We start from the raw sequence: 21,711 nt of genomic DNA, 5'->3' as shown, positions 1-21,711 counted from the left end.
TTCACTACTTATACAAAGCCACATTCCCACCATTATCTAATATAAAACTTGTCAAATGTATACATATGATCCAAACAGAAACAGAAAGGTCTACATATATATATATATATATAGAAATATTATCAGTCGTGGATACCCAAGTTAATAACTTACAAATTTATGCATTCTTTTGTATGAACCGTACATCAAAATTGATGTGATGTAGATATCTAAATTAACAACTTGAGGATGTCCATATTTGAGGGGACTATATACATATATATATATATATATATGTTTATTGCAATTATCTTCAATCATTGAACATCTAAGCCTTAATGAAATCTTTCTCCTTTAAGCTGACAATAGTGTCCCTAAGACTCACTTCCAAAGGAATGAAATTGATACCCAAACTTTTAGCTTTTTCCTTAGATATTTGGTACTTTGGACAGGGCTTCTTATCTTCACATCTGAAAGTAATGAAGAACAAATGAATCAATCAAACACAATTAACACATTAATGCCTCAGAGATACATGATATTAGCACCAGTTAAATTAGATCACGTTTAGGGAATATAAATTCAGTTTCTTTTCCAAAAGGAACAGTATAAAGCATGTTTTTTTTACTAATATATAATTGCAAATATAAACTTACTTTTCAGGAAGACTCAAATCAGAGTGGAGTTCTTTTAGAATCTTCAAAACCTCGAAATATTCAACAACTTGATCAACTAAACAATATCTTCCTGTGGCAGAAGGAACTTCAAATGCTAGGATATGTGCATATGCAACATCTCTAACATCAACAAATACCAAAACTTCATCAGTACTGATGGATTGAACTCCTGCAGTTAGAAGAACAAAAATATCTCAAGTTCTCAACCACTTTTTGAGTTAGCAAGTGTGTAACTCATTATTTCATATTTATCCTGGGAAGCATGAAATTCATTTATTTAATAAAAGAAAGTAATAGAAAGTAAGCCAATTATGTTGACTTCGTTTTGAGTAATGTTTAAAGTGTCACAAGACTAATCAAAAGTTAATTAATTTGATTAACCAGCTGCCTTAATTTTGTTAGAAATGATAATAATAATAATAATAATAATGTAAAAGAAAGGTTAGTTGCTGAACCATGCCAGTTACACTATTCAGAACGGTCATTCCAGTAGAGAAATTAACTGTCGGTTGTAAGAGAGGACCAATCACAATACCAGGATGTAGGGTCACCAAGTCAATACCATTTTCTTTAGTAAATTTCCAAGTAGCCTCTTCGGCTAGAGATTTAGAAAGGTAATACCAAAGCTGGAAAGTAAAAATAGAAGAGAGTGAAATATATAGGAAAAGGTATGCATATCATACGTTTCTGTAGTGTCTCTTTGGGAACCTTGGAGGTGGCAAGGACCATGTGGTTTAACATCTAAATATTAGGTTGGACTTAAGTACATCATACAATCATAATTGGAAATAGTTAATGAATATTTGAAGTTTTTTCCATCTCAAGCAACTTGACTACAACATATAAACTCCGAAATAAATTATTTTAGGCTTGAAAATATTGATAATTCTACGAAGTCTTAGCCAGTAAGAAATGGACCAACATGCAGACTTTGAAAAAAAAAAAAAAAAAAAAAAAAAAGAAAGAAAAAAGCAGGAAATTTGTTCCACATAATGTTATAAATGTGGACATTATGTTTAGTACAAGTACGTTTTTGATGAATAGGCCAATAGTTTGAGGAAGATAAAAGAAAATAAGAGATTCATTGATCTCTTCTGCATAATGAGATTCAAGCATTAGTTTAAAATGAACACAAGAAAATTACAAAGAATTTAAAACATATCTTTACGAACCTTTGAGTCTTCACAGAAAATAGGATCTGCAAACCATGTCTCATTGACTACAACATCAGGAGTTAGTGGTTTTCCGTTGATCAAAACCGAACAGATGGAAGATGTTAGTACCACTCTCTTTACAGAAGGAACTTTCGCGCATGATCTGAGAACATTAAGTGTTCACTTCACTGCTGGACCAATTATTTCGGCCTGAAACGAGAAGAAACATCTAAGTTTTTATATGAAAGTTGTATGAAGCTGTCACCTGGAAGAAACTCCACAAGAAAATATGCAATTGACTAATTATAGACGCATGACTTTTGCAAGTATTAGATTAAAGAAAAGTGGAAATAGATTATATTGTTGCAATATTAGCCAATATATATATAGAGGATTTTAATACGTGAAGATGGTTCCTATCTTATGTTGGAAGCCTATTAATGGAGCGAGTCCTAAGAGATGCCACTCGCCCTACTTGATTTTTAGTTTTAAATTATCAATAAAGGTGCCGACACTTGATATGTCAATATATTCGCAACACGTTATTATTATTTTATTTTTCTCTGTATATATAACTGAAATTATAATTTATATTACGCAACAAAGGGTGGAGTTTTCAAACCTGCGGATCATTTGCTGAAAGAAGTACAGGAGATGCTGTATGGAAAACACCTTCACAACCATCAACCAATGCATCAAAAGCTCCCTCTTCCAATAAATTTGCTTTAAACAAATGAAGTCTTTCCTTAGCTCCCTCCAGCGAAAGCAAAAGTTCTGTTTTCTCTGGATTATCTGTGACGTTGACAAATGCAACCATATATATGAGTTTAACTTGGAATTATATCAACTTTAACATTATTAAGTGGCTGTATTTAAGGTTGCAAAACAGGAAAAAATCTTAATTATTTAAAACAAAATTTCTAGGGTCCATGAACAATCTTAAAAACCAAACAAGATAATAAGTTTTATACTAACTTGGGTCACGAACAGAGGGCTTTGACAGTGTATCCACGCTGTAATAAGAGCTTCACAACCCATGAAGCAATGTACCCAGAAGCTCCCGTTACACACACCACCTTTGCTTCTTCACTATTCATCTCTCTCTTACTTTCTTTTCTCTCCGAACTCAGATTAACACAAAATTTTTTTACTGGGTATGTTCTCCGAGCATGTGACCCTATCTTTTATCAACAAAAATATATAAATAATGGGAATGAAAAGACAAGAAAGAATTAGTAGAAGAGTAAAAACAATCTTACCATATATATACATATATATATGTGCTCATTTTATCTTGTACACCTTGCACGTACAAACAAGTTACTTACAGAGATACTTATATATAAGCTCAAACAATGAAGGGCTAAAAGCTGATATCCTTCAAACAATTAAGTTTTCTTTTTTTTTTTAATTTTTTTTTTTTGTAATTGAAAGTAGAAGAGTGATGCAGCATTCAAAAGACTTTAGCAGGTGATTAGTCAGAAAATTAACAATACATGCAAAGCAACACTTACGGATTTTCACTAGTGCCACGACCTAAGCAACCTAAACTAAGAAACATTTTTGATTGCGCCAAACTATCCTCCAATGATATGTAAACATTTGTCGACATGGAAGACAATTTGATATAATGACTCACCACCTCATTCCACTATAAATAGGGTGCTTCTCCCATTTGCATTATAGAAAGCAAAACAAAGCCAAGATGTCTGGCTAAGGAAGAAATAATAATAGTAATAATAATAATAAATACAAAATACAAAAAAAGAAAAAAGGAAAAAACACTCATGCTGTGAGGTGTCTCAAGCGTAGCAGATAAGTAATTTCCTGCAATTGAAACAAATCAATACAGGTTTATTTTCTTTACCCAAAAAAAAAAAAACAAAAGAAAAAAAAAACAAAAAAACAAAAAAACAAAAACTGATTTAGTAACATTTTATCTAGTGTCAATTTTATACAAATTGTCACGAAACATATAATTAGAAACATTTGTTAAAAAATGTCACTCCGTCAAAGCATAATTTAAGTTATTATCAATTACATTTAATAACATTTTCATAAAAATGTTACTAAAATTTAATTTAGTAACACTTATTTCAAGTATTATCCACGTTGTAATAAAGTGCGTAGCTCCCGTCACATGGACCACCTTTTCTTCTCCAGTACTCATCCTTTCTTTCCTACAACTCTCAGGACCTCTATATAACCTTTGAAGCCAAACTGAGATCAGTTATTTGGTACAAAAGCCAAAGGCATGTATTGGAATAATCTCCGCTAATAACGGCTTAACTACTTCTGGAAACCAAATTCCACGTGTATAATAGTAACTGCCAAGCCAATGCATGTTGAATCCGTGAAAGTGCAAGAGAAAAACAGCAACTGACATTAAAGCTACCATTTATTATTCCCTACAAATTAATTAAAGTATATGTAATTTATATATATATATATATAGATATATGTATGTTTGAAGTTTTCTACGGTATGTTGTTTCTTGGTATTCTTCTGTGAAGGACTTGAAGCAAGAATATGAATTGGATGATGATTAACGTATATATGATGTAATCAGTATTTATATAGCAGATATAGTAAGGAAAAACAAAATAGTGATAAGCCAAGTAATTTGTCCTAGATATTTACACAGTATACAACAATTGATTTCATATAAGATCTTTAATATTATGATTAATATCATTTTTTTTTAATTATTGGATCACATTAAAAGTTGACATTTAAAATTAAATTTATTAATTAGTAGGTCCAAATAATATTTATTTTTCCTAAATAGGATTTTATTATATTACTAATCATATCTGATTATTTTTAAAATTTTAAATTCTAACCCATTCTATGATATAAAAAACTAATAAAAGAATATTTAATTTTAAAATTATATATTAAGTAGTTTTAATGTGAGTTATAAAACCTAATAACACTGCCACCATTCAATCTGACAATGCTTCAATAATTACAAATTGACTTTTAATTATAAAATCAAAAAAATACATAGTAATTATATAATTTAGCTCTGACATTTTTCTGTAAAAACAATATTTGTTTATTATGAAAAAAAAATTAAAAAAATAGACCTCTAACTTTTTTTTTTCTTTTTTACAAATGCTTAATAGATTATAAAATGAATTTTTAAAAGCATTTTCAGAAAACAGCTTAAAAAATTCTAATAAACTATATTTAAAAGTTAGTTGCAGTAAAGCAATATGTATATAAATAATAAAAAATAATTTTGTTAAAAAATAACCATTTAGCCTTAATAGTGTATTATTTATGGTAGCATGAAGCTTTGCTAAAAAAGATATGAATAAATTCATCAATGCAATAATTCAAAATTTAAAATCTTTTTCACTGTATTAACATTATTTATAAGTAGGTAGAATTTGTATATGGGGAAAAACAAGTAAATATTTTGATTTTTTTCAGCAAATACCAAGCATAACTAAGGTATAATTTGGATTGGTGCACATGTCACCGCCCCTGTCTATGTCTAAAGATGTATATCCAAAGAGAACAACCTCTCAGGCTTATCAAGTACAAATTAATAGGCTCACAGGTTTATCATGTGCCAACTGATATAACGTCCATTCTAACATCCCTCTCAAACTGGAAAGTGAGTCACGCAAGTTCAGTTTATTTCTTAAAATAATAAAGCTGTTATTTGATAAAACATTACTAAATATATCATCAACTTGATTTGAGCTAGAAACATAACGCACTTCGAATTTCCTTAAAAAACAACCTCGTCATGCATGAATGAAGTGCACGTCGATTTCGATGTGTTTTGTGCAATTTGATGAGTCTTCCTGCACTTCGATTGTCTCACCAGAGAAATGGAATACTAGGAACCAAGACTTGTAACTCTTGTAACTAGTCTTGAATTCATGGTGAAAGTAAAACAGAGAAGTAATATAAATGTGAACTAATTGACACTTGTAAACAATGTTGTCAAATCGTGAATCGAAACGCGAATCGTTTAGTTAAAATAATAAAAAGTTGGATTTGCATGTGGCTTGACTTTAAAGGATATATTACAACATCACATCTTAATAAAAAATAAAAAAATAATATATTAAAACAACATCATGTAGGTCTCCCATCTTGTCAGAACATTAAAAAAATTTAATACAATGATAATAAATTTTCTTTACCATTCATCTTCGTCTTCTTCTCTGCATCGACTTCTTTGTTTCTGCATGTCTTCTTTTCTAATTTTTCAATAAACCATCTTCATCTTCTTCTCTTCTCCATCTTTTCTGATTATCATCTTTGTCTCTTCTCTTCTCTTCTTCATTTTCTCCCTAAACAATATCATAAAGTTTGAAATCGGTGAATCGGTGATTCAATTGAATCGTGCGATTTGATTGGGCGAAACATGCAATTCACTTGCAAATCGATTCAAATACACGATTTGTATTGTTTAACACTTATTGTGCGACGAATCAGATGATTCATATCGTGAATCGTCCGTTTTTAATAACATTGCTTGTAAATGTATATATATATATATACACACTGGGAAATATATCATAACTGATATAAAACTCTAATATTGTTAGGCTAGCTTAGTATATATCCCTAACAACTTTAGATATACAATTCTTTATCATAACATAATTTAATAATTATCCTAATATCGCACCTCAAGCTCAAGGGGATGCAACCAAATTGAGCTTGGACCGAAAGTAGTGAAAATGAACAGTGGATAAGACTTTTGTTAAGATGTCCACAATCCGCTCATTTGAATGAATATACCAAATAATAAGCCTGTTTTGAATCACTCTATCTCTAATAAATTGAACATGGATCTCAATATGTTTAGTTATGCAGGATTGGAAGTAAAAGCACTTGCACCCATGTTATCACACCATAAAACTGGTACCTGTGGAAGTTGTATGCGCAATTCTTTCAGCAAATAGTATATCCAAGTAAGTTTACCAGCACCATATGCTAGAGCACAGTATTCTGACTCAATTCTTGACCTAGCCACTACATGTTTTTTTTTTAGGACCAAGACACAAGATTGTCACCAAAAAACACACAAAATCTCCCCGTAGGCAAACGTTCATCAATATTTGATGCCCAATGAACATCAGTGTAACTAAACAAAGTCTGATGAGAGGATGGTCTAATATGAAGTTTAAGATTAACAGTACCTTTTAAATATCTTAGTCTCCTTTTACAAGCTGTCCAATGAACATCTATAGGATACTGCGTAAATTGGCTTAACTTATTTACAATAAAGGACAATTCAGGTCGAGTGAAAGTCAAGTACTACAAGGCCCAAATATTACATTGATATTTAAACACATCTTTGAAGGGGGCACCAACGGTCTTAGCTAATTGAACACTGGAGCTTGCTGGCATAGAAATTGTTTTGGAATTAACCATACCAGTTTTGAGAAGAAGATTGTTTATATATTTGGTTTGAGATAAGTATAGGCTGATAGAGTCTTTATATGCATCAACACCAAGAAAAACTTAGAGTAGTCCTAAATCTTTTAAAGAGAAGCTTTTGTCCAATTATCTGATAAAAGCAATAACAAGCTAAATGGTTGAACCAGTGATCAGAATATCATCCACATAAATTAAAATCCAAAAGGTACCAAATTTATATGTTACAAAGAAAAGAGATGAGTCCATTTTTGACTCTAAACTCCCACTGAAATAAAGTACTACATACCTGATCATACCATGCTTGTGATGCCTATTAGAGGTCGTCAAGAGACTTCCTCAATTTGCATAAATGGTACGGTTAACGAGGATCTTCAAACCTTGGTGGTTGACACATACAAACTTCTTCTTTTAGGACCCTAATGAGGAATGCATTGTTGACGTCAACGTAGTGAATTATCCAACCTTTAGATATGGCAAGTGAAAGAACTATGCGTATGGTGGAAGGTTTTCTAATTGGGTTAAAAGTCTGGTCATAGCCTATACTTGGGTACTGATGAAACCCCTTGGCCACCAACCATGCTTTGTAACATTGTACTGAACCAGTTGGATTTTTTTTTAGTTTGAAAACCCACTTGTTGCTCACACATTGCACTTAGGATTCGTAGGAACCAAGACCCACGTGTTATTATTTTGGAAGGCTTGAATTTCTTCATTTATAGCTTGAGATTTAAAGGTCCTTGTAAAAGCAGGTTGCTCCGTTTACACGTAAAATTTTTCTTTTTAAGAGACTCGGTTTTGGAGCAAGTATCATTGGATGAGTGAAGCTAGTTGGTTTGATGGGTAGGTCAATTTGGAGATCAATTGCTTTGGTATCGGGGTCAGTTAGAGGTAGATCATATGTGGATTGTGGCAAGGGATTTGATTTATGGGTTTAAGAGAAGAATTCAGTGGAGAGCTATAAAACACACTTTTCAATATAAAAAGAAAATTTTCTATCCCTATATGGTCTCAAGAAAGGATAGCACTTACACCCAAAATATTTTAAAACATTAAAAATTTCTTTTCAACAATTTTTGTTGTGGTGATTTTAGTTTCAGTACTTTTTCAAGAAGTCTATTTATCAAAAAACTAATAATTGCATAGGCATGTCACCATAACTTTTTTGGTAAGAAACTATGGTCGAGTAATGAAAGGGCAGTTTCAATAATATATGTATGTTGCCTTTCAATTTTTCCATTTTGGTTATGGATGTGAGGACAACAGTGTTGAAGATTTATACCAAAATGAGTGGATAAGTTTAAAAAAGTTAAAAAAATTCTCCACCTCAGTCAATTTGTTAATTTTTTATTTTTCTTTGAAATTGGTTTTAACTAGTGCCTTAAATTTTGGAAAAAAAATACTTGGAGCTTCAGACTTTAGCTTCATTGATAAATCCAGGTGAACCTGGAAAAGTCATCTTCAAAAGTAATATAATACCTAAACCCCTCATTTGACAAAACTGAAGTTACACCCAAAACATCAAAATAAACAAGTTCAAAGGGAAAATAACTTATGGAATTTAAACCAAGAGCAAAAATTCTATAGTTTCTGCCAAGCTGACATGGTTCACAAAAATTATCAGAAAAATTTGAAATTGAGACCTTATTACAACTTTTAGCAATAGTACTTAAAATAGAAAAGGATGGATGGCCTAGTCTAAGGTGCCATATTTTATTTGAAGACAATTTTAAACTAAATAAAAAATTTGACTTTTGATTCCTAATGGTCTCAGCATGGAAGGAATTCACCTTGCCTTGAATTTTAGGTAAGTGAATTTTATATGAAATATCTTCAAGGGTACCTTTGAGTAAAAGCCTCTTCGTAGCGTTGTTCTTAATATACACAAAATAATTATCAAATTCAACTATAGCGTTATTATCGCTGTAATTCTGACAGTACTCAAAGGATTTCTTTTGATGTCAAGAACATGTAACATATCTTTCAACAAAATTTTTTCCAATAGGTAAATGAAAATAAGAATTATCATTGCTTTTAATGGACAAACCTTGGCCATTACCCACCATCAATTTGTTAATTCAACTGTATTCTGAGTTGTTTTGGATGTTATTCTGATCTTCTATTATATGGTTAATGGCTCCACTTTCTAGAAGCCAATTTGGACTTGCAACAATATTAGGTGATGAATAATAAGTAGAAGCATTACCTGTATTTGATGGATTGTTCTTCATAATTGACATTAAATTGGCCTAGAATTCCCACAGCCCTTTCCTTTATCATCATGACCTCTTCCCCCACCAGATCCATCACCATGACCTAAATACTCAAATTTCTAGCCACTTGTTTTCTTACAGATCAATCAATTGCTTTGGTTTTGTCTGCAATATTTGCAGTTTGTACAATAACAGATGTAGCACTTTGTAAATGCATCCTTTGTCCCATCAAAAATGCGTGAACTTCTACAACATCTAAAGGTATAGGTTGAGAATTAATATTGGCAACAATAGCATCATATTCAAGAGGAATAACTTGCAGAAGATACATAATAAACTCATTGTTAGGGACTGGATGACCTGCAAGAGCCAAACTATTTGCAATCTTATTCATCTTGACAAAATAGGAACTGATGGACAATGAAGCTTTAATTGCATTAACTTTACTCCAGAATGACTATCAAAAAGGTTTCCAAATGATGCCCAAAGCTGGAATGAAGTCTGCTTAACCACTGCTCTTTGTACATTGGGTGAGATGGATGAGAGGATCCACCCTAACAATGCTTGATCAAGTCGATGCCATTGTTGGTAATCTGGGTTTAGTATCCATTGTGGTGTAGCAATGTTAGCTTGCTCGATAGCTACATCTTCTTGAACTGTTTTGGGTGGAGGTTGTATATCTCCATTGATAAAACCTTCAAGATTATTACCAATGATTACTGGCAAATTTAAGATGCCCATAGGGAATAATTTTCTTTGTCAAGCTTAATTGGAAAATTATAATTGCGTAAGGTTCCTTAAGAGAGATTGAGAATAGTAGAAGACATAAGAACGGTTGACATAGCTTTTGCTTTAGGTTGCTCCAATACCATGAAAGAAAAACAGAGTAATATAAATGTGAACTACTGAATCATATTGACACTTGCAAATGCATATATATACACTTAGAAGTATATCATAACAAATATAAAGCTCCAATATTGTTAGGCTAAGTGGACACAGCTATATATATCCTTAAAATCTCTAGATAAACAATTCTTTATCATAACATAAGTTAATAGTTATCCTAACCCATGGTAATTCAGCAACTCGATTGGCAAGGGTACTATTATGTGATACAACATGTTGTTTCTTAAAGGACCAAGATAATAGTTAACCAATATTATTTCATGTATTTATGTTGGTTATGTTGATAATTATTGTACACCCAATGTTATCATGTGTATAAGATGTTATTATACTTGTCCTTGTAATTAGTTATATAACGCCTCTACATTATATGTTGGATTTTACTGAATATAATACATAGTTTCTGAATATCTTTCTGTATGATTCTATATGGTATCAAAGCATTGATTCTCCAACAAATATATATATATATATATATATTCTTTTTTCTTTAATGAGTCTTCTACTAAATATTTTCTATGCCTGCCGATACTCCTTAAAAATCCTTTTATCCCTTTTCATCTATTGCTGAAACCATTACTATTAATAATGCGATTGCTTTTAACAATCGCACTTTCATTGTCACTAATGCCTCACTAATGCCTCCACATAAGCCTTTCTAATGCTCACTATTGTTAGGTCTAAAATATTGATGATTTTATGCCATATTTATAGCTTAATATTTGTTAGTTTGTGTTAATTTGTTATGGAAAGATACTTAATCATGTATTTTTCTTAATCTAGGTAAAAGATGAAGAATTTTAAGAAAACAACCATAAAAATGGATTCCTTGGGTCGAATTATGGTGGGAAGCAAGATTTGAGCTCGAACGGACTAAGCATTAAAAAGATTCCAAAAAGATACCTTGAAGATTCCATAAAGATTCTATCGGGAATTTCATGATGGAAGTGGATGTCATATGAATCATCAAGATCTGAGGATTTCAAATGTCTCGTTATTTTTGGATTTCGAGGTGCAAGCGAAGAGTTATCATCATTTAAAGTTTAGAATTTATAAAAAATAATATTCTAGTTAAATCTCCACCATTGATCAAAAGAGGGAATCAAGGCAATTTGAGAGCCAAGATAAAAACAAGTGGCAATAATTGGTTAATTTATCATTAATGAGGCACATGTCATGTCACATGCTTCATTAAGGGTAAATTAGACTAATTAACTATTTTTTTAGGAGGAATTAGATAAAAGGAAAGTAGTAGAGAGCAAGTAATATACAGTTTCCTTTTTACACATGAAATTCGTCCAACCCTTTTCATGGCCTAAAAAAGGTATCTTCCAAGACTCCCACATTGAAAATAAAGAGAGAAAAAGATTCCCAAGGTCCTATATATATAGCCCCCACCACATTGAAGGAAGATATACAAGTTTAGAGAGTTATTTAAGAGCTTTTAGGAGGCTTAAATAGAAACAAACCAAATTTTGGGAGTTTCTAAGATTCTCTTCAGGGTTCTAGGGTTTTAAAGTTTTAGAGTTTTAGAAGATCAATTGGAGAGCTTGGAGGAGGCAGAGAGATGTGGGCTTGCTTGGAGAAGAAGGCTACGACTTTGAGAGCTCTTGGAGGAGAATTTCTTCAATAGTTTTTATTCTCTTTTCCTTTCTCTTTAATTGTGAATCTTATTATTTTTAATAATTATGGATGTTGAAATTATTTTTGCCATGAACTAATTTTCATAGCTAGGGCTATGATGTTCATAGCCCTAACTATGAAGGTTTAATTATTTTAATATATGTTGAGTTTTATTTAATTAGTAATATGTTTTGTTAATAAATCATTGGTATACTTAATGCTTTCGTAGGCCGGAAGGAATGAATGATTTTAATAATATTTGAGCTTGGAAAAGGATAATATTATGAATCTCCAATGATTTACATGAATGCATAATTGATTGGAAAATAGTTATGTCTCATGCCATATTATTTGCTTAATCTATGCTTGATGAATTTGCATGATTTAATTTATAGGCCGGAAGGAATAAATTAGGTTATGTGAATATTATCAATTGTGAGTGGAAACTACTTTTGATTAATTTTGTGATTAAACATGGTTAACAAAATTACTAGTTAATTAAATTCACATATTTAAGTAATTAAATTGGAATAGTTAGTGGTGAAATCAAATGCCCTAGTATTCATAATTATTCAATTCTCTCTCTTACTTGAAATTGATCTAATTTTAATTGATTGCTTTTGTTTAATTTAGTTTATTTAGTTTTCAATTGCCATTTTAAATTTTCGTTCAAATATTATCAAAACCTAATTATCTTTGGTACTTAATACTTAATCCCTTGGGTACGACAACCCTATTTTTCCACTTTATTACTTGAAAACGATTCGTGCACTTGCGAGTTGATTTTACACATCAACTATCACCACCTGCTTCCCTTGGCGTTTTTAATGGGATGCATTACTCATAACTTATGATATTTATGACTATGTAGATTGATCATTAGTCAGCTCTTCTACAATTATCATTAATGATTTGTTTCATTTAGACTGGATGTTAGGTTTCCCCCTCTCATGGTTTTGTGACACATTAGGACACCAGGTGTGGTAGTATGAAAGTATTGGTAATGGAATTGGTATACAAGTGAAAACCATGATTTCAGTAAAAACCATGGAAACCAAGTTATGGAATTTTAGCCATTAATGGGTATGACTATGATTTCAAAATATTTTTTAAAAGCTTTTTTTTTTTCTTTTATGCTATTAGATTATATTCAATTTACATGGAGGTCTTTCATTGAGGTTTCCATAGACTGGGCCATATAGGGTGTCCGAAGAGCAGTCTTGCCATTAGTCCACTGTCTATTATTTACTAGTTTGTAATTTTGTTTTAGTCAAACGATGCTGTTTTAGTCTTGGTTGTTTATCAAGTTGTGGTAAACCACATTTCCATGGTAATTTCGATGTGGTCATCCTGCTAGATCTCTTAAAACTTGTTATATTGGTCTGAGTTTCCATGCAAACTACAAGTCAATGACTATCGGTCACAATGATGTCGTTTCACTCATCTTTGGTTTGTATAAAGCTTGGTCGCCCAAAGCTCGAGTCTCGGTTGGTTTTCCTCCGTTTTTATGGAGCTTGTAAGCTTTATTTTGCTTAATGAGAATTGGACTAATTAAGCTTCAAAATGTCATACAATGAACAACTAGGTTTTTTTTTCTTTTTTTTTTCTTTTTTTTGAAATAAGATAGATTTATTAAGAAGCAACTAAAACATCAATTTGAAAAACCTTATACAACCAATCTGTAGCCCTAATTTTCATTTCATCCAACTAGGACTCAAAACGAATTCAAAGAAAGAGCATATCTGGCTAAACAATGAACAGCATAATTAGTATCTCTAGAACAAAAGAACACCAAACCCATTAGAAAAGTTTATTAACAAAGACTTAATATTAGTAACTTAAAAACAAGACTCTGAACTCTCGATAATTGATACGGCCATAATAAAGCCACTCACAATTTCTCCGGCTGAAATACCAACATCTTGACAAAAAAGACAAGCATCTTGAATTGCCATTAACTCCACCGTTAGAGGACTGCATAATCTGTGAAACGGTTTAGAAAGAGCAACTAATAAAGGACCTTTATCAACTAGAATTGCTACTTCAATACCCACAATTTCATTAGCATCAAATAAAGCTCCATCAACAATTATCTTATATTGACCAGCTCCAGTGATACGAACCTAGGATGACCTCAAGTTCTAATGGTCACCTTGACCCTAACCAACCTGTGATTAGAAACCTTGGTATATAATAAAGACGCCCCAATAGGTGATGGAAAGCCTATTGATAAGTCAAACTGAAACACTCATTCACTAGTGGTGTTTTAGGTGTTCAAAAGAACAAAGAGAATTCAATCTCACAAATAATTTTGTATATAAAATTTCAGCTTCATTCTTATTGAAAAATAAGCCTTTAAATAGGCTACAAAGCCATGAAATAAAACACTAAAAACAAAGGGAAAACCAGCCATAGAAAGTAGTTTCTTATGGTGGCTAAAATTCTCACTCCTTTCCTAATCTAATTTCGATTAATTAATTTCCTTATTTTGAATTAGGAATTAATTAATTGACAATGAAAATAATAAAATAATAACTTTTCTAAACTTATTGTTCCAGAAAATAAATAAATAAAAACTAAAAAGTAATGGTAATTTCCTAAACAAAAAGTAGAATCAAATTAGGAAACTATAATACTAGCTTTTTGACTAAGTGGACTTTGACCAATCTTTGACCAAATTGAGCTCCAAATAAGCTTCAATATGCTTTGTAGGATGCAAAATAAGTTGAATATGAAGTCCCACACGTTACCTGTAACACCCCGTCCCAAATCACACTAGAATCTGTGCACGTTGACCGAGGTTGACGGTTGACCGAGGGGGTCAAAAGTTGACTTTTTTTCCAGTTGGAAATTCTAGTTGACCAGGGTACCGTGGTGAAGTGCATGATGCCCTGAGTTCGTAGACTAGTAGCACGTCGAAAACAGAGCTACGGTTTGAAAGTTATGGGCAAAACAAGTTGAGGTGCAAACAGACCAAAAGGTGCCGGGAGTTGACTTTTTCTTGTTGTGTAATTTTGTTTTGACTCTTATATGGTTGTAAAGTACTCGTTAATACGAGTTCATAGACTAGTGGCACGCTTAAATCGGACATTTGGTTAAAAAGTTATGAACGTTTGAAGTTCGCCGGATACCGTAATATTTTATTATATCTGGCTTAAGTGCACAGTAACGCCACATGTCATCACCTGATTGGTCCACGTTGATGAACAGTGTCACCTTGGTGGCTTTTATTTGACAAAAATCTCGGGGAAGAGAGAGAAAGAGAGAGAGGAGAGAGAGAGAGAGAAACCGACCGGCCGTCGAAATCTTCAAATTTTCTGGCCGATTCTCGTTATACGCGCCGGCCAGACGGAAGCCTCTCCCCATTTCTGGCCAAACCCTGAAATTTCACGGCCGTTGGTCTCCGGACGCACCCTGATCGAGGCGGCGAAGCTCGGCGGTGATTTTCCCTCCACCACCAGCCACCGCCGTTTGCCCTGTTTTCGGCCATTTTCAGGTCACACGCGCCAGCCACCCCTCACCACCTCCTCAAGTCTGGCCTACCCACCAAATTTCACGGCCACCGGACCTCCGACGCACCGGGATCGGAGCATTTTCCGGCGAGGGGCCGAAAATCTTCAAACCCCGATTTCTCCGCCATCTGGCCTCCGTTTGCCTCACCGCCGGTCCTGTTGGAATCCTCTCCCCTCGATCTACAAAAATACCAAAAATCTCAGCCAACGGCCACTGCACGCACCGCCGCTGGCGACCGTTGCCGGTGACTGCGGCGGCTCGCCGGAAGTTACTGTTCCGGCGAGTACCCAGTTGCACTGCCGGTCCTTGTCCACTGTGTCCGACCTCCTGAATCCCAATCCGGCATCCTTTTCTGCCAATTCACGATGGTTTGGGAGAATTGAGGAGTCGAATCCCGAAAGCTTTCCGGCGAGATTCCGACCCCCTCGGGTCCGATCACCGGAAAGTAAGACCGAATTCGTGATCCTCATCACTCAAGCTTCGATTCGGTATATAACTCGTAACTTTTAGTTGTCGTTGTATTCGCTCCCCGGGTACCCTTTTGGGAATTATCCGATTAAAATATTAATATATTTGGTTGGTGTACTGTGGATGTTTTAGGTGCGCGTACGAGTAGTGGAGTTGATCCTGCGGAGGATCTTAGCTGATTTATGCGCTTAAGGTGAGTGATCCACCTTCAAAAATATTTTGGGCAATTAATTATGTTTAATTGGTATTTAAATTATGCTCATGTAGTACAATTTAGTTATGGTTTTATTGTGATTTAATTTATTTATTATGCATGAGTAAAGTATATTTCGGTAATAGTCGTACGTGGTTTTAAGTATTATTTTGGGCATAATTGGTTTAAATATTTTATGAAAATATTTGTTAAATTGGTGGTTTAATTTTATAATTATGCCCACGGTATTTTATCTGTTGAACCTCGTATTATGAGAAAATTATGGTTTATTTGTTATCGATGTTTTCATACCGGTTTGTTAAATAAAAATATGTGGGATGGTAAGTGTGAAAATTTAATATATTTCCCACGGTAATTTTGGAAAACGGTACGATTGGTTTAATAATTATTTTAGACGCACTCATAGAGTATTGGTGTTCTGGTGTATGTACACGTGGTTTAGCGTGCAAGTATTATGTGGTTTAGCGCGCAAGTATTATGTCTCCCGTGGTTGCCATTGGACCGTGGGCAGGCAAGTTTGTTATTGGCCACAGCCGCCCCCCTCCTTGGCCAGGATGACGGTTTCAGCAGCGGTACTGTCGGGACGCCGAAGTGTCGTTTGCAAGTTTCTCTCTTTAATCTCCCCGCCAGTCGGTGCTCTGGACGCTGGGTATCGGAGGGCATCACTGGTATATGGTGTGGTGCATCAAGTGTAATTTTTAGATAAAGTTTCAATCCCCAAAGGTGTTCAAAAATTATTTATTATAATTTATTACATTTTAATTATATATATTGGGGTATTTATTTATTATTGTTTATCAAATGGTTTGATCCCTTGGTTTTCGGGAAGTACGAATATCGGGTTTTGTGAAATCGTTTTAAAAAGGAAACATTTCCAACGGAGTAATTGGTGAGAGTTTTGAGGGAAAATTATTATTTCCAACTGTTATTATTTATTTATTAATAGTTGGTATTAATTCAATTCCCTTATTTGTTATATTATTATTATTATTATCATTAAAAGTGTTCAGTAGTTAGGGTCACTCATTGAGATGATTAGCATCTCACGTTTTTAAATTCCGTTTCCTTAGGTGTAAAGGGTGGTAGATGTTCTTCCAGAGCGAACGAATTCTCCGCTGCTATCGTGTTTCGAGAAGTACTTTTGTACTCATTCCTTTCAGTTGTATTATTTCTTTCATCTTTGTTGTATTTCTGTTGAATAGCACTTCATAAAGCTCTGTATACTATTTGGACACTTATGTTTTATTTATGCACTGGTTTACCGCTATTGTTGTGAAGTGCTGTAAAATTGTGGAATCAATTTGTAGTTTTGCGGGAGGAATAAGGGAATGAGTATAGAAGTGTGATTTCAATGCAGGTAATTTTTGGTAAGTCCTACCCTTAGGGGAGGTGCTGCCGGATTTTCCGTTGGAAGGTTCGATGGTCTTTTCCTGGGATCAGGGCTTGTCTAGGGTTCCGGGGAGGAATTCTGGACGGGTCCTGACATTGCCCATGCTTGGAAGAGGAAGAAAAAGCCAACTCAGCAAAATACAATAAAGCCATCACAAAATACAGTAAAAAACAGGCCAAATTTGAAGCTGTTCGTACAACCCCTTTTTGAATGCCTTTGAAGCTGCCTTAACTTGATTCCATATCCTCTTAGACATATGTATTGAATCCATGAAGATTTGGAACCATTTCATGCTGCCTGTTGTCCATATTTGCACCAAAACTGCTACCCGGATCCGTATCGGCTTCCACCACTTGGATGCTTAGAATAGGCTTTGTATCTTCAAGTATAGATAAGCTCTGTTGAGATTGATTACCCCCTGTATAAATGCTCCCAGGTTGTCCTTAAATGTCTTAATTTGAGCTCTTGTGATTGGCCTAATCTTCATCTGTGTCGGGTCAGCACCCCAGGGGGGGATCGGTTGAGTGGGCTCGGCGGAATCACATCATCCAGGAGGCAACCAATGCTAACGAATCTGTGAGATACTCTCCTTCTTACTATGAATATCTGCATATTCCAATTGCAAAGAAAGAGCACTTTCAACTAATAAATTATCTGACTTGACATAACCGTCATGTATCATCTCATTTCGTCTTGACCAGATAGCCCATGCAAAATAACTAAAATTTTCCTTATGGAAATTTGACAAAACAGAAACAACCTTGAACACCAGATTAACAAATCTTCCATATTTTGTCATATTTAAGAGCTGGAAAACAAGACATCCTCTTCCATATAGCCTTAGCTTTTGAACAAGCTCAAAGAGCATGCAATACAGTCTCAACACCACTCTTACACCAGCAGCAAACAATATTACTACAAATGTTTTGACGAGCTAGATTAGCATAACAAAGCAATCCATCATTACAAGCTCCCCAAAGAAATATTTAATTTTTTATTATTATTTGTTTTTTGAAATTTTAAAATTCCAAACGACCTTCCACCGATGCATATTTTCAAATTTACTACGACCACCTAGAGAAGCACCAATAACCATCTGAAAAGCCACTTGATAACTTGATCTAACCGAATAATGTCCATCATTAGTAAAATGCCAACCCAAAATATCGTCCTGATCAACACCACCAATAGGAACACTCTGATTAGGTTCAACCTCCTCAACAGAAAACAACTGATAAAGCTTTGTAAGATTCCAACCATCAAAGGAGAAATTAAATCCTTCACCCCGTAAGTCATCCATATCTTTAGAAGAAGAAAAAACACGTCTAGCAGGACAACAAAGAATCCAAGAATCTTGAAACATACGAATAATTTTTGCCCATTACCAATTTCCGAATACAACCAGCTTTTAAAATATCTCTTCCCCAAATCAAACTATTCCATAAATGAGTAAACTATTTACCTTTGGTAGCTTCCAACAAAGAACAAGTAGGATGATGCTTAGCTTTAATCACTTTACTTGCCAATAGAATGATTTTTAATTAAACACCAAACTTACTTCAAAATGTTTGTCTAATTTATTTATCAAATGACACGTATTAAAATGTTATTAGTTGAATATAGATGATTAAACTCTTAAATAGAAATATTATTAAAAAAATAAATCAATTAAATATTATCATGCCATTTGATCAACAAATTTACTAAATATTTTACTTAGTATAGCATTGTTATTTAATAAATAATTTATAAGATGGATATGTATTGTTTTGATATTGATTATAGATCATTATATAGATGCCATAAACAACCATTCTTTTATTTTTTAATTTTTTTCCTGAAATTGTAAATGAACCACTTCTTGTATAACTATTCATATTCCTTGTATCTTTCGTCCTCATAAATAATTATCTTTGTCCTTTGAAATAATGACAATAATCTCTTCAATAATAATAATAATAATAATAACTATTATTATTATTATTGTGTCTACATCCCAGTGTCATTTTTTAAATAAGAAAAATGTTAGCTTTCTTTAACAGTTAAGGTTGCAATAAGACAAGGAATAATATTACATTCGATGTAGAGGACTAGAAGTTTACTCTTACTACCCGAAAGCAAAGAACTTCTTACTTCCAATAAACAAGTCTATTTATTGGTATCACCCAAAGTAAAGGACTTTTTTGGTGAATTCCAAAGTAAAGAACTTACCACCCGAAAAAAATAAATATATAAACTAAATAAATATCTCAAAGCAAAGAACTACATCAAAACCTAAAGAACAAAACACATTTCGTGATATCTTAGCTCCTTCATCCATTGCCTCCCAAATAAACCAAACTTCAACATAGAAGAATGTAAGTTTATAAGACCTATTTATTGGTATGATCCCAAACCGAAGAACTTACTAACCAAAAAATATATATATAATAATAATAAATCCCAAAGCAAAGAACTACGTCAAAATCTAAAGCACAAAAAACATTTCATGATCTCTTAACTCCTTCATCCATGGCCTCCCAAATAAACCAAACTTCTCCAGACCCAGCCATCACAACCACCACCATTGATTATGATCATACACCATCTCTTTCGGCACAAGTAATAGCCAACAACGACGACCTTCTCACCGAAATCCTTGTCTGTTTACCAATCAAGTCTCTCCTTAAATTCAAATCAGTATCCAAACACTGGCTCTCTCTCATCACCACCACTAACTTCTATTTTCGCCGCACCCCTTTCCCACACACCGCTACCGGCCTCTTCGCGGTTGCCTATCTGGGCTTAAAACACTCTTGGCTCCATTTCATTTCTCTCGAGAAAAACTCGGAACTCTTCGGCGGCTGCCGTCATTACAATCCGTTGACATCTCTTCCTTTCCCCGAAAACAAAAGCAGTTGCATCTCGCAGTCCTCTAATGGTTTATTGCTGATTCGTACTCCTTTGGGATCTTATTATAATAGAATTAAAAATTCAGAAAAGAATTTCTTCGTCGCCAATCCAACTACTATGCAGTATGCCATGCTTCCTCGGCCTGCGGCTTGCAGTGGCTCCACAAAGAATGGTTTCATCTTCAATTTGGCCTTTGATCCTTCAAAATCGATTCACTACAAAGTTGTTTGTGTTAGAAAAATCGACCATTCCGACCAACAGTATTACCAGATTGAGATTTATTCATCCGCCACACGCACTTGGAAGCTCTCCGGTGGTCCTCTCGACGCACCGTTTGATATTGGTTCTTCCAATCATGGTAATTCTTGTGATGGGGTTTTTTGGAATGGTGCCGTCAATTGGATTAGTAAGAGGCATTCTTTATTATATTTCAATTTGGAGGAAGAACAACTAAACGAAATGCCATTGCCTTTTAACCCTGAAAGATCAAATATGAGTTTTATGTATTTTGGTGAGTCGAGAGACCATTTGCATCTTATCACCATGTTTAAGAGAAAAACACAGTTCGATGTTTATGAGATGGAGAGGGACTATTCTAATTGGTTTGTGAAATTCCGGGTTGATCTTAGTGAGGTTGCGTCTGTATATCCGCAGAGGAATATTGGTGCCCGCCTTCCCTTACAGGAAGGGTTACGAAATTACTTCTTTTACACGGTAATGAGTGTTGTGCGGCGTGAGATTGAAGAAGAATCATATATGGTGTTGCATATAGAGAAAGGAATTATAGTATACTATTTCAAGACTAGTACTTTTAAGAAGCTTCTTGATACCGGTATCATGGGTTATGGGTCTAATTGTCACCCATACATTGAGAGTTTGGCTCCAATTTATCGTCTGTAATAAATATATATATATATATATATATGTATTTTTTTCATTGTTTGCAATGTTCTTTGTTGTTTGAATGTTGAATTATGTTAAGGTTTGAATTCTAAATAATTGTTGTTTATGCATCGAAACTATTTTGGTGGTATATACCTTTTTTTGCCTTTTTATCAAGCGGTATAACTTTTTGTGGGAAAAATAGTGCATTATAGACCGTTGGACACTTATCATAAATTTATTTAAATATTAGTTGCAATACAAATACATGCTTCCCTGTTAAGCCCCACTCCACCATTTGATCAGAATGCATGGGGAGCCCAATTGATCAGAATGCATCGGGAGGAATGGGTTTATGTGGCTAGATTATATGGAAGTGGAGATGACTGTT

General features: G+C 33.7%; 1 protein-coding gene and 1 pseudogene across 1 annotated transcript; one reads left to right on the top strand and one right to left on the bottom strand.

Annotated features, from left to right (window-relative positions):
* Positions 1-307: 307 nt before the first annotated feature.
* LOC132804501 (phenylacetaldehyde reductase-like) lies at positions 308-2,907 on the bottom strand (annotated as a pseudogene).
* A 16,930-nt stretch (positions 2,908-19,837) lies between these two features.
* On the top strand, positions 19,838-21,338 carry LOC107425608 (F-box protein At5g07610). Its single transcript, XM_016035619.4, has one exon. The coding sequence runs from the start codon at positions 20,058-20,060 to the stop codon at positions 21,336-21,338; it is 1,281 nt and encodes a 426-aa protein (XP_015891105.3). The 5' UTR covers positions 19,838-20,057.
* The last annotated feature ends 373 nt before the right edge of the window (positions 21,339-21,711 follow it).

This window comes from Ziziphus jujuba, chromosome 7, assembly GCF_031755915.1.
Source record: "Ziziphus jujuba cultivar Dongzao chromosome 7, ASM3175591v1".
NCBI classification, from domain to species: Eukaryota; Viridiplantae; Streptophyta; class Magnoliopsida; order Rosales; family Rhamnaceae; genus Ziziphus; species Ziziphus jujuba.
Note: the sequence above shows the minus strand (reverse complement) of the source record. Positions and strands in the feature narration are given on the sequence as shown.